At 41.5% G+C, this 12,952-nt stretch overlaps 1 protein-coding gene across 1 annotated transcript in view; it reads left to right on the plus strand.

The window, feature by feature from the left end:
• The window catches only part of RTTN (rotatin), a 150,799-nt gene extending 142,730 nt beyond the window's left edge, over positions 1-8,069 (plus strand). The window contains exons 47-49 of the mRNA XM_021686411.1: positions 5,789-5,892; positions 6,993-7,062; positions 7,984-8,069. Of these exons, the coding sequence (XP_021542086.1) occupies positions 5,789-5,892; positions 6,993-7,062; positions 7,984-8,069 (260 nt within the window). The remainder of the gene's footprint in view (positions 1-5,788; positions 5,893-6,992; positions 7,063-7,983) is intronic.
• The last annotated feature ends 4,883 nt before the right edge of the window (positions 8,070-12,952 follow it).

Raw genomic sequence — 12,952 nt, forward strand, 5'->3', positions numbered from 1 at the left:
GCCAGATATTTATTAGGAATCACTGTGTTCAAGGCACTGTAGGAGGGTAGAGGATCAGCAGGTGTGATCCTGTCCTCAGAGGTGAACCAGACGTGGCGCCAGCCCTCCAGGCTGCCAGGAATCTTCTTGGGGTTAACGGGTCTTGCCACTGGTGGTTACACTGGATCCAGGAGGTAGCAGGGAGGAGGAGCATGGAGTGGGCGCTCCCCAGCCTCATCCTGACTGCTCCCATCTCTCTTCCCCTCACTCCTCTAGGTCTCTGAGCAGATTCTGTCTCAGTGAAGCCTTTCCAGGCCCACCTGTCAACATGATAGTCCCCACATCCTTCTTCCTGCCTCCTCTCCTTCCCGCTCACTCGGTATCTCCTCTGCCTGTTTTATTTTTCTTCATAGCATTATCAACATTTGAGATACTATGTTTTCAGCGTGTATCTGTTTATTCCTAGTCTGCCCACACTAGAACATTAGCTCTTATGAGGTCAAGAGGCTTTTGTCTCTTTTCTTCATGTTTATCTGTAGCATCTGGAATTGTGCCTGTCACTAGTGAGCACTTCAGTGAGTATTCAGCTCTCTGATTGAGAGAGCTCCTGAGCAGGCAGGAGAATTCAGAACCCAAGACCAAATGGTGAAATTAGCCTTACAGAGACCTCATTCTCTGAGATGAAGGACAGATGGAGGTGAGGATTCAGAAAAAAATTTGAAGCAGCAGGAGGAAAATGGAAAACTCTGTTTCTGCAACCATGTGCTGTTTCTGTGAGGAGAGTGTGAATAGGGAGGGGGTTTTATAAGGTTACATTGCATTGTTTTGGGGGAAAAAAAAGAGGTGGGCTTCTAGACCTCCACACACCTGGTGTTGGATGCCAACCCTTATGTGCTCACTCGAGCATCACCTGGGGCAGCTTCCCTGGGTCCAGTTTCTACATCTGTAAAATAATCCTTCCTTTCTGAGTTTTGGTAGAAATCAGTTTATAAACACACATGAAGTGTCTAGTACCATTTATGGTACATGGTAGATGCTCCAGATAGATTAATTCTGTTTTCTGTTCATGTTTTTTACTTAATCTTTCTTAGCGGTGTTTTTCTATGACACATGGAATTTTCTAAGTGAGTGGCAATGATTCTGCATGCGTCCTGCTGTGTATGCAGTGGTGATTCTCTCTGGTAGTTATGGAATTGTTGGAAATAACAGGGAGAGATTGTAGAAGCTCGGTCAGCTTTTAACTTTGCGAAGTGAACTGTGGATCTGAGCTCCGCTTTTCTGTAGCTCCTCCACTGACACTGCAGGCTGCCGTGGGGCACCGTGGGGCGCCGTGGGCTGCCGTGGAGCGCCGTGGGCTGCCGTGCGGTGCCGTGGGCTGCCTTGGGGGTGCTGTGGGGAGGCGCCGTGGGCTGCCGTGGGGCCCCGTGGGCCGCTCTGGGGCGCCGTGTGGTACCGTGGGCTGACATGGGGCGCTGTGGGCTGCCGTGGGGTGCCGTGGGGGTGCCTTGGGCTGCCTTGGGGGTGCCGTGAGGCGCCGTGGGCCGCCGTGGGGCACCGTGGAGCGCCGTGGGCCGCCATGGGCTGCCTTGGGGGTGCCGTGAGGTGCCGTGGGCTGCTGTGGGGCGGCGTGGGCTGCTGTGGGGCGGCGTGGGCTGCTGTGGGGGCACCGTGGGCCGCTGTGGGGGCGCCGTGGGCCGCCGTGGGGCGCCGTGCGATGCCGTAGCTGCCGTGAGGCGCCGCGGGGCGCGCCCCTTCCTCGCTTGGGTAGAGTGAGGCTAATGACAGGCCCACCCTGTGGGGCAGCGGGATAGCACATGTGAGGTATGTGTCCCCAGGCCTGTCACCTGTTAGTTACTCCTTGTTCTCAGAAGAAGTTTTTCTTTGGGACTACTCAGTGCAGTTTTATTACTGAGAGTTGGAAAAAGGATGGGCCTTCGGGAATTCAAGGAGAAGTCTACATTTTCCCTCTGGATTTATTTTTAGCATATCTTTGTAATAGCCATGCTGTCTCTTCCTCCGTAGCTTAAAGCAGTTGGACAAATTTCTGGTCAGAAGGAGCTTCCTTAGCCCCAGAGATGTGAGATCAGGGGCCTCCAAGGCAGGGACAGGAGGCAGCTCCTGTGCAATTTCTTGTGGACCTTTGAAGGCATGTCAGGGGCACCGCCTCCCATTTCCACTTGGGGATCCACAGGGAGGGCTTATTCCTTGTTTCTGGTAATTTCAGGCCAGGACTCCTCTGAAAACAATAAAATTATGCTAGATAAAATATATCAAAATTAACCTTAAAAAAAACAAATCAAAGAACTGAAAAGATAGTGGGAAACTCCCAGGCCAATTTTGATTGAAAGTTTGTGGCTAGAGAGACACAAAAATATATATATGAACTATGTATATTTTTTGTTTCAAGGACATTTGCCAACATTGTATGCTCGACTTTTGTTCAGGCATGCCGATGAGTCGGGGAACAACAGTCAAGAGTGTCCAGGATGGGGAGTTCATGGGCCATCTTGTTTGTATTAACATGGAACTCCAAAGAGCTAACCTCTTAGGAGAAGGATGAATCAGAATTAAATTGGTCCCCCAACCCTTATCTAAGTGATTATAAAGAAAAGAAAAATAAGTGTGAGAATGGGCACACAGACTGCTCCTCACAGCTCTGTACCCCAGAGGCGTATAGCCTGAGTGGCCTGTGACCTTGGTTTGAGCCGAACCTCGATGGACAGTGCCTCTGGGTGCTTAGCAGAGGCATCGTGCCACTCCGATGGATGGAGGACAAGTACATACTGGGCCTCAGAGAACCTCCACAGGTTTTCGGAAGTATTAACCAGGGTATGGTTAAATGTGACCAAGCACAGCAGGAACCCTGGCAACATGAGTCAGAACCAGCAGGGGAAATACACCAACTCATCTGCCTAGGCTTCCGGTGTTGGAATTATAAAACACAGATTTAAAGATAAATTTATTTATGCCATATTTAGATAAGTAAGTGATAAGCCTGAAATGTTTGCAGAAGATAGGAAAGTGAAAAATTAAAAGATCTGAAATAATAACAAATTCTATAAATATATATGTAACCCAGTGTGGGAGCATGACATGGGAGACTTTTGCTGAAAAAACTCTTGTATCTGTAGCCAGTCTTTGGTTGCAGTTTCATCATGATTTGACAAATGAAATTGTATCCCAATCAGCTCTTTTCCCAATCAATGTATTGTCATTAAATCTAATTTGTAATACACTGTTAAAACTATTCCTCACCTTTATGCAAAATATAGTCATAAAACAAACCTCTTTCAGCTTTACCATTAATTCAACTCTGGTTTGTTGGATTTGTTGATATTCATGGTGTAAATACTCAGTATAGCTGATTTCAAGCTAGCAATATGACATCCCTAAATTTGTAATTAACTCAATTACATTAGAAGAAAGGTAGTAAGTATTTAAAACTCATCATTTCCTACTTACTAGCTACATTTTACTGTTATCTATTCTTTTGAAGTTATTTATAGGTGTATGTGGGTGCTCACTTCATACCTGTTAAACTTTAAAAATTTTTTAAATTTAAATTCAATTAATTAACATATAATGTATTATTTATTTCAGGGGTACAGGTCTGTGAGTCATCAGTCTTATATAATATCCAGTGCTCATTACAACACATACCCTCCCCAGTGTCCATCACCCAGTTACCTCATCCCCCCACCCCTCTCCCCTCTAGCAACCCTCAGTTTATTTCCTGTGATTAAGAATCTCTTAAAGGTTTGTCTCCCTCTCTGGTTTTGTCTTGTTTCATTTTTTTCCTCTCTTCTCTTATGATCCTCTGTCTTGTTTCTCAAATTCCTCATATCAGTGAGATCATATGATACTTGTCTTTCTCTGATTGACTTATTTCACTTAGCATAATACCCTCTAGTTCCATCCACGTCGTTGCAAATGGCAAGATTTCATTTTTTTGATGGCTGCATAATATTCCATTACACACACACACGCACACACACACACACACACCTTCTTTATCCTTTCATCTGTTGATGGACAGCCTATTAGTAAAACTTTAAAATGTTTAATGTGCCTTTTTTGCTATACGTGCTATATTTCACAATTTTTTTTTAAATTGATCCAGTTGCATCATCATTAGGGACCACATTAATTGATCTATATATGTACTTTATTAAAAACGCTTAAGAAGGGCACCTGGGTGGGTCAGCGATTAAGCATCTGCCTTTGGCCCAAGTCATGATCCCAGGGTCGTGGGATCAAGCCCCACATCGGGCTCCCCGCTCAGTGGGGAGTCTGCTTCTCCCTCTGCCCCTTGCCCTGCTTGTGCTCTCTCTCACTCTCTCTCTCTCAAATAAATAAAATCTTTAAAAAAAATGCTTAAGAGATAGTATCTAGTCGAGGGAGTTATTATAAACTTACTTAGCTTATGGGTTATATGTTCTGAGTGTTTAGTACTCTATATAAAAATATCACTTGATGATACTCAGAGAAACAAATGGGAGCCACCCTTTCATTTCATGATGTGCTGCAAGAGTACCAGCTGCCACCTACAACCTCACATAACGAATTTCATCAGATAACTATTTATATAGGCTCATTGTGGGAAAGTTAGGGTACAGGAAAAGCAAGGGAAAACTAGGGAAGGCAGAGGAGGTGGTAAGGAGTAGGGGCTAGTTGTCAGGAAGGTTCAGCACCCATATGTTCCTTCCACACTGTCCCTCCACTGTAGAGAAGTTACTTTATGGAGCAGCTTTCTTTCTTTCTTTTTTTTTTTTCTGTAAAAGATTTAAAATTCCTTAAAATTTCTTTAAAAACGACATAGAATTACTGAAACAGCATTTTTGTTGCTTTAATTATGGAATCTTTTGCCCAGCTGGTATTTATTGAGCCCCTAAAATAAACTGGCACTGTGGTTGGAATATTCATCAGTGAGCAGACACGCACTTTGCCCTCAACCAGGTTACAGTGTAATTAGATGCATCCAGTGGAGTGGGGAGTGGTTATACATACAGAGAGAGTTCCCATTACCAACCCTTAAGAATGCTACATGTTTTTAAACACACATTTTAGAGGAAAAATAATTTGATACAATTTAATGATATATAAAAATAAGTAATAAGATAGGTTCATATATTGGTCTGAAACACCCTGATAGTTTACTTGGGACTGGACTTCTTTGCATCTTTACTTAAAATGAGTAGACTGCTGCAGATAATTTGTAAGTCTTGATTTCATACTCTGGCTAGCTTTGCAAAAAGGGGGCATATCTCATGTATTGATGTGCCTTTAAATCACTTTTTCCTCTGACATACACATACACAAAAACATTTCTCCAAAATGTTTAGTCCTATTTTAAAAGGCTTACCTAATTTCGTATTTCTTGATTATTGTTTTATATAGTAACCCATGCTATTGATGTTCTTATAATAGTCTTTATAATTTATCATAAGAGCAAACCTGTTTTCCTGCACACCAAAATGTGAGCTATAATCGAACAGCTCATTTATACAACTCTTTGTGTAATTACTTACTTCTGCACTATTATTGTTTAAATGAATGTGCCGTTGTTGAATTAGGGCCAAAAAAATTAGGCTGCCACAGCTTCCCTGACTATTCTATGCCTGTCGTGAAAATAGTTTGTTTTGAGGTTATCCTCCCATACATGGTATACAAGATTGTTTTTGCTCTAGTCTGGTGATACCAACTTTGTATGTATTCTGGTGGGGAAAAAGGGAGTATCTGACTAGTCCAGGATCAGGATATATTGTAATGTCTGGGACTGAACTTTTTTTTCTAATGTGTTTATTATTAGAAAAAGTCATTGGTGTGCTAGCTGCCTGTCTGGAAAGCGAGAGTCAAAATGCTCAGAGGATTGGAGCAGCTGCGCTTTGGGCTCTGATTCACAATTATCAAAAGGTCAGTTTTTAAAGTCCTTGTTATAGCCGGGGGCAAACACCAAGGCTCCGAGGCTGCAGCCAGGGATGCTGGAGGACTATCAGCAAGAGAGAAAAAATAAACTCAAAGACATTGTTGCCTTGTGCATTTTTACAGTTAGTGAGCCATCACTTGAAATCTTTTTCATTTAATCAGCAGGATGTCTCATTTCAGAAGGGTGTCTCTTTTGGGTGAATTTTCCCTGTCAATATAAATTGATTTGGCATATCGGTTTAATGTTAGTATAGATCGTTTCTGCTAAAAGATGTATTAAGGAAAAATGCATCCTGAAATAAAACCAGATAATGAAGTTTTATCCAGCTGTGTGATTCCTCTTTGTCTAGCATGTGCCGTTACTGAGTTTCGAGAAAACCTGGTTCTTGTGAGGCTGCAGCCCAGGGCCAGCCCCGAGGGAGCCATCAGCAGGTGCCGACTTGCACTTGCTCCCTCTGGCCTTTGGGCTTCTCTTTCATTGCAGACATCTCATTCCTGAGAGAAGTGCCCTTGTATATCTAGCAATTAAATAGCGGCAAGTGCCAGCTGGTGTTAGGATGCACACCATCCCCGAATGGTGTTCTTGGCCGTTTGTCCCTTGTGTGCTGTTCGTCCCCCCCCGGGCGGCAGCCGTGTGCCCGAGGCCAGAGGCAGCGCAGTCGCTTCACTGTGTACCCCTAGGGCTTAGCACAGGAGCTGACACTTTGCAGTTACTTATTAGTGAATATTCGTTGACCAACTGGTACTGTTTGTTATACTTTGTCGGAAATCTGGGGTTTGAGGGAACGTGAAATATGGAAACCAAGACTGAGTCTTCCTTTAAGACTTGATATTAGGGGAGAAGGGGCCAAGGGAAGGGCAGGGAAAGAAGCACACGGAGCTGCAAAGAAGCGAGTTAGGGAGGGAAGGATGTGGGCGACGGCACAGTGGGTGGGATATGCCCATTCCTAATTCCCTGGATCCATCGTTATACTTGGTAATATTCTGCTTAGGGCTGTAGTCAGCAGGGGCCGCATAAATATTGTAGTACCTGATCCATAACCTATGGGAATAAATCTAATTAATGGATTGCTCTGTGTTATCTGCAGGCAAAAACAACTTTGAAAAATCCATCAATAAAAAGAAGAGTGGATGAAGCATATTCCTTAGCAAAGAAAAGTAAGTTTTATTATGGAAGAGATTACACTTAAACTTGGAAGCTATTAAGTGAATTCTCTGATTAATGAATTGTTTGGATAGTTCACAACAAGAAGACAGTTTTCTACATTGATGTTTGAGAAGCTTTTTTATTGAAGCATTATAAAAATGTGCTGATATCTGGTCCATGCTTTTCATTATGTCACCTTTTTAAATAATAAATTGTTTTGGTAGATGAAGGTTTGAGATATAGTTTCTTAAAACATGTCTTTGATCTTTCTCCAGTTCATTTTCTTTTTCATGCACTAAACTTCCTTTGCCAGTGGCTACCACCGTGCTGTAATGTGTTCTGAGGTGATAAGAACTGGGCCCAATTAGAATTGACCTTGAACAGAAAACTTTGATCTAACATCAGGGAGTTGAATTACAGTCTTCCGAGAATAGATCGAGTTGCCCTTCTATCCTCTCAGCCCTGTGATGTGATCATGATAGGAGGCAGGGTCTTCTTTTCACAGTTCATTTTTCATTTTAAGTGACCGGTTTTCAGTGAGCATTATTCTTTGAGCACTTTTTATGCTAAGGAGCTGTACTGTGTCTTTCTTGTACTGTACTAAATCTGTTGGTTATTAATTTGTGCTTTTATAGTCTGATTTTTTATAAGTAGTTTGTGGATTTTTTTGGTTTGTTTCTCACTGTGACCATGAGTTCCTAGAGGTAGTTATGTTAGAATTTGTGCATTCGGAGGAATGATATAGTAGCATAGAAAGCAAGGCATTCATTTGGGGTTATAGGTAATGGCAGCCATTATGGAGGCGTATTGATTTTTGTTTATACTTTTTGGCTAAACTATAAATAAAAAATAAATATGAATTCTGTCTGTTCTTAAGTACAGTACTAAATTTAATAAACTTACTCTTCCATACTCTTATTTTTCTCTCTCAGCTTTCTCAAACTCAGAAGAAACTCCTCTAAATGCCTATTACTTGAAATGTCTTGAAAACCTTGTTCAGCTTCTAAACTCTTCCTGAGCCATGTGAGATTCTCCTCCCTGAAACTGATGGCCGCCAGACAGGTGAGCCAACCTTGAAGCAAGCTTTGTGTGGCAGCTGTTACCTGGAGACATGCTAAGTCTCTGCAAGGTGTGTGCCCTTCCTGCCTGATGAGAAATAAAACTGGGACATCTCAGCTCTGTCCCTCCGTACCAGCTCTCTCTGAGTAAGAGCAGCTGACAAGAAGATGATGGACAAAAGGCATAGAAAGTTTTGGGAACATAAACATTTTTACCTTTTTCTATGCAATTTGCTTTGTAAAAATCATATTTAACAGTTATTTAATAAAATATTTTCAGAAACTGAAAATCGACTAATAATTGCTACTTGCAGACTTTTATCCGTCTCATAAGTATAAATTTTAGTAATTGGAAGAAGACAGGGTTTTCTGATTCCTTTTTTTTCCTTGATTTTTTTACATGGATTTTGGCTCTTGTCAGTACAAATCCTTATTTCTCAAACCTTTATATTGCCCCGAGCATACATGTTGGTGAGGAGATATTTTGTATATAAATGTCTATAATTTTGTCAGTGCTTCTTTATGCAATTTTTAGTGATATTAACTGATTTCCATATGATTTGTAAACCTGTTATGTTTTATTATTTTCACCTTTCAACTTCTAAAATACTGTGTAATAAAGAAGGAAGAAATGAGTTTACGATCAGGTAGGCCTGGGTTCAAATTCTAGCTCAGCCCAAAACATCAAGAAGAATAAGACTTAAAAAAATCTAAAAGGAGAAGTTCTGTCAAGTATTCATGATGTAATAACACTTAATGACATTAGTTTTGAACTGAGAACTTACAGCAATATCATTCAAGTACTGATCAAGTACGGCAGTTATTCTAGCACTTTTGAAAGAAAGAAAATTGTGTCTAAGAAAAAAAACACATCACTATACACACTCATTATTTACACATACACAGCTGTACACACTCATTTAGGGAAAAATTTTCTAATTGAATTATAGTTAACAAAAAAATAACATTTTTAAAATGCTTTAGCAAATGCTATCATCACTAAAACAAGCCGGGTGATTTTATTTAAGCTAGAAGCATGAGGACAGAATAGATGTTAAATATTGAAATAGAAGCAGATAAATTTGTGGTGTCTGAAAATTATTGATTAGAGATCTTAACAATAGATCTAGGAAGTTCAGAAGTTCCTGGGCCACCTAAGCTAATTCAAAGAAATAGACATGTTGATACTCTGAAAATTTCACCAATTCTGAGAGCAGGAATCAGGTATTATTTCTACCTTTTCTCCTGGTTTCTTATATTCTGTGCCATTTTCTTGGTATTACCTTATAAGTTCTCACTGATGAATAATGGCATGGATTTCTTTGTAACTTCCATTTAAATAGCTCTTTCTATGTCACAGGCACTATTCTCAGAATGTTTATTATTTAGTCTGTGGCTGCCTGTCTGTCTGTGCTGTGCTGCCTCTTTTTTTTTTTTTTTTTCTCATTGGAATTCCTGTCTTGTATTTGGATCTTATAGATAACTACCATTTTTTTCTACAAAATGGGATCTCTCCAGGGAAGTGATCCTTTCCTTTATGGTTCATTGATTAATTGGCATATCAAGGTATCCTTTGCCTCCTATCTTTGAAATCAGGAAGAGTTGTAACTGATTATTTTCCCTAGCAGTTCCAGGTAGTACTATGGGGGGTTTGTAGCACAGTAGCTTGAACCACTCGGAGATGTGACCTGCTGACGCCCAGGAGAGGATGGCCACCCTTGGAAGCAGAGCTAACGGCTTCAGGGGAAGTTGCATTATCTCCTGTTGGTGTCCAGGGACTCGAGCCTCAGAGGCATATAGTGTTCCTGGTCCTGGATGGCAGCCCTTCCCATCTGCGTCTCTTCAGATTCTGTCCAGCCAACTGGGGGGACACTGGTAAGCAGACGATTCCTGAGGTCACCAGCACACAATTTCAGCAGCTGCTGTGATGCTAACTTGGGAACCCATCAGCATCAGAATCCCCTAGGATATTTGTTGAAATGCAGATTCCTGGACCCACTGAAATGGAGTCTTAGGCCTGTGTTTGGGAGAATTGTCAGAGAGCTCCCCAGGTGACTTTTACTTTCTCCACAATTTGAGAACCAATAATTACTCCCCCTGATTTTACAGAAAACTGTGTAAACATGAAAATGATTTAACATTACTCAACTACTTACTGATGACATCTGACTTGACTCTGGGTGTCTTGAGTGCTAGTCAAGTGCTTTTTCTATCGCACATCCCTAGTGTAAGCAGAGATTCAGAAAATAGGTGTAGGGGACCAGTTCATGCCTCATGGTCTCCAAACTTCCGATCCCCTGGCCTTTTTGGTTGGTTGGGTTGGTATTGCCTGTGTGCCATAAATGCACACACAGCTGGCTCCTTTTTTTTTTTTTTTTTTTAAAGATTTTATTTATTTATTTGAGACAGCGAGACACAGTGAGAGAGGGAATGCAAGCGGGGGGAGCGGAAGAGGGAGAAGCAGGCTTCCCGCTGAGCAGGGAGCCCGATGTGGGGCTCGATCCCAGGACCCTGGGATCATGACCTGAGCCGAAGGCAGATGCTTAACAGCTGAGCCACCCAGGAGCCCCAAAGCCTGTACCTTTTTAACCAGAATGTGCAGACATTGATACGGGGACTTCTGAATTTAAGAGCTTGAGCAGTTTGCAGGAGGAGGCAGCCTTTGGTTTTGAAAACAGAGGAAACAAATAGAATACTTAGGAGACCTAGCTGGAGACTTTTCATTCTCTTCCTAAAAATCACTTTCAAAAATGAATAACTGGATGTATTTTTCTTTGGTGTTCTGTAAGGAATGAAGTAAAAAAATAGAATTTGCCTGTTTAACTGCAAGTCATCAATTTTCTTTTGTAGTATTAAATATACTCATCATCTGTAGTACTCTTACATCATGAGTCTTTGTCGCTGCACCTTGTCTACCCCCATTTCCTGAGATCTGCTTCTTGACTCATGATGTTCCACAAATTTGGCAGTTTGATGGATAGGAGTAATGATTGATTAGCATCACTGTTTTTGCCATAGCCAGTTGTGCATGTGGTTCTCTCAGGGAAGGAGAGAGCATGACGGAGTGGTTAAGGCTATTGGGCTCTGGAGCCATATGGACCTGTTGTCAACCTGGCTTCATCCCTGCATGGCAGTGGCAACCCAGGGACAGCCTTGAGGCCACGTCTTCTGCTGTAACTGGGGATGAAGATACCTGCCTTGTAAAGCTGGGGAGAGGTTGGAGTGCCCTAGTACTTAGTTGATTATCCCTTGGATTAATTATTCTTATATAGTTCTCAAAAATTTATATCTCCCTCATTAAAACATTAAATCCTTTGTGTCCTTGCAACCCTTCTATTTCTTTGGGGAGGGGGAAAGGCTGGGAAGTGAGTTACATTGTCAAAACTGAGGTTTCCACATTCCAAAAGGATTGTCAGTTTCTAGTGGGGATGTGTTCATAGTCCTGAGGTCGCTGAGCTCATGGACGCTCACCAAGTCATCATGGAGAACCTAAGTCTTACAAAGCAATGTGTGGAGGTGTTAAATGCAGCTGAGTGGATGTGGTACATTTTATTCTGCTTGTCATGTTTTCTGGATTGACTGTGAGTTGGTGAAATACCACTCTTCCCCAATTTGACTTGAAAAGTACAAGAGATACAAACTTAGCATCTGAAAGAAAACCTTAGCTTAAAGAATCCATCAGTTTCCGGATAGCCATTTTCTTCTGTCTGCCTGTTGTTGACTTGTGATCCAAACAGTCAAGGGGATTGGATGATTAAATGCTATTGTTTCTGTGAATGGGCAACTTAGAATTTATTCTTCCTAAGTTAAAAATTACTCTTCGTGGGAAATTCCTTTTAAAATTCAAATAGTAAGTCAGCTGGGACTGAATGAGAGTAAGCTGGGCCTCAAGGCTCAGGGTGTACAAAAGACTATGCCAAAACCCTGGGATTCTGAGATTTGGCAGCAAGACATGACGAGCTCAATGTGATCCTGTTTTAAATCTTCCCAAAAACGTTCATCTTTGAGTTTCATTTGCTCCTTCTGCATTTGAGAAATCTTCAGAAAAAAAATATGCTCTTTTAAAATAATGTTTCACAAAAGATCCATAAGGTAACATTCACTAAATTTCTCTTTAACTAATTTGGCGTGAAAGCCAAGAGAAAAATATGTGTTCTAAAGTAGACTCCAAGGAACACTTTCTTTCATGCATTTCTCCTTTTTCAATAACGTCTTTCCCTACAGTTTTACCTCTACCCATGGCTATGCCTTTGGAGTGTCTGTGTCCCATTTGGTTCATCTGGGCAGCGATACTCAGCATTCTGGTAGCAAGCAGATTGCTTGCAGTTCTGGACAAATTCTGAAAACATGATTTCCTCAGATACTCTATTAGAACATTCCTCCCTTGCCTTGCCATGGAAAGAGATTATAAAAAGATAGATTATAAAAGAGAGAACTACTTTTAATCATTTTCTGATAAAACTCATAAAGATTGGATTGCAAAGAATTGGTTTATGGATATGATACCTGATTTACAGTTTATATCTGTTAGGGAAAGCCATGATTGCATAGAGTAGAAAATATAAAGTAATAATAGCTTCAGGGGGCACCTGGGTGGCACAGTCAGTTAAGCGTCTGACTCTTGCTTTCAGCTCATGTAGTGATCTCAGGGTCATGAGATTGAGCCCCACGTTGGCTCCGCGCTCAGCGGAGTCTGCTTGATTCTCGCTCTCCCTCTCTCTCTGCCCCTCTTCCCCCACACATGTGCGTGCATGCTCTCTCTCTCTCTAAAATAATTAAAAAAAAAAATGGCTTTAACAAGAGAGGATTTTCTTTTTCTTTTTTTGTTATGTTGGTTTTTTTC

Source organism: Neomonachus schauinslandi, chromosome 14 (assembly GCF_002201575.2).
Source record: "Neomonachus schauinslandi chromosome 14, ASM220157v2, whole genome shotgun sequence".
Classification (NCBI taxonomy): domain Eukaryota; kingdom Metazoa; phylum Chordata; class Mammalia; order Carnivora; family Phocidae; genus Neomonachus; species Neomonachus schauinslandi.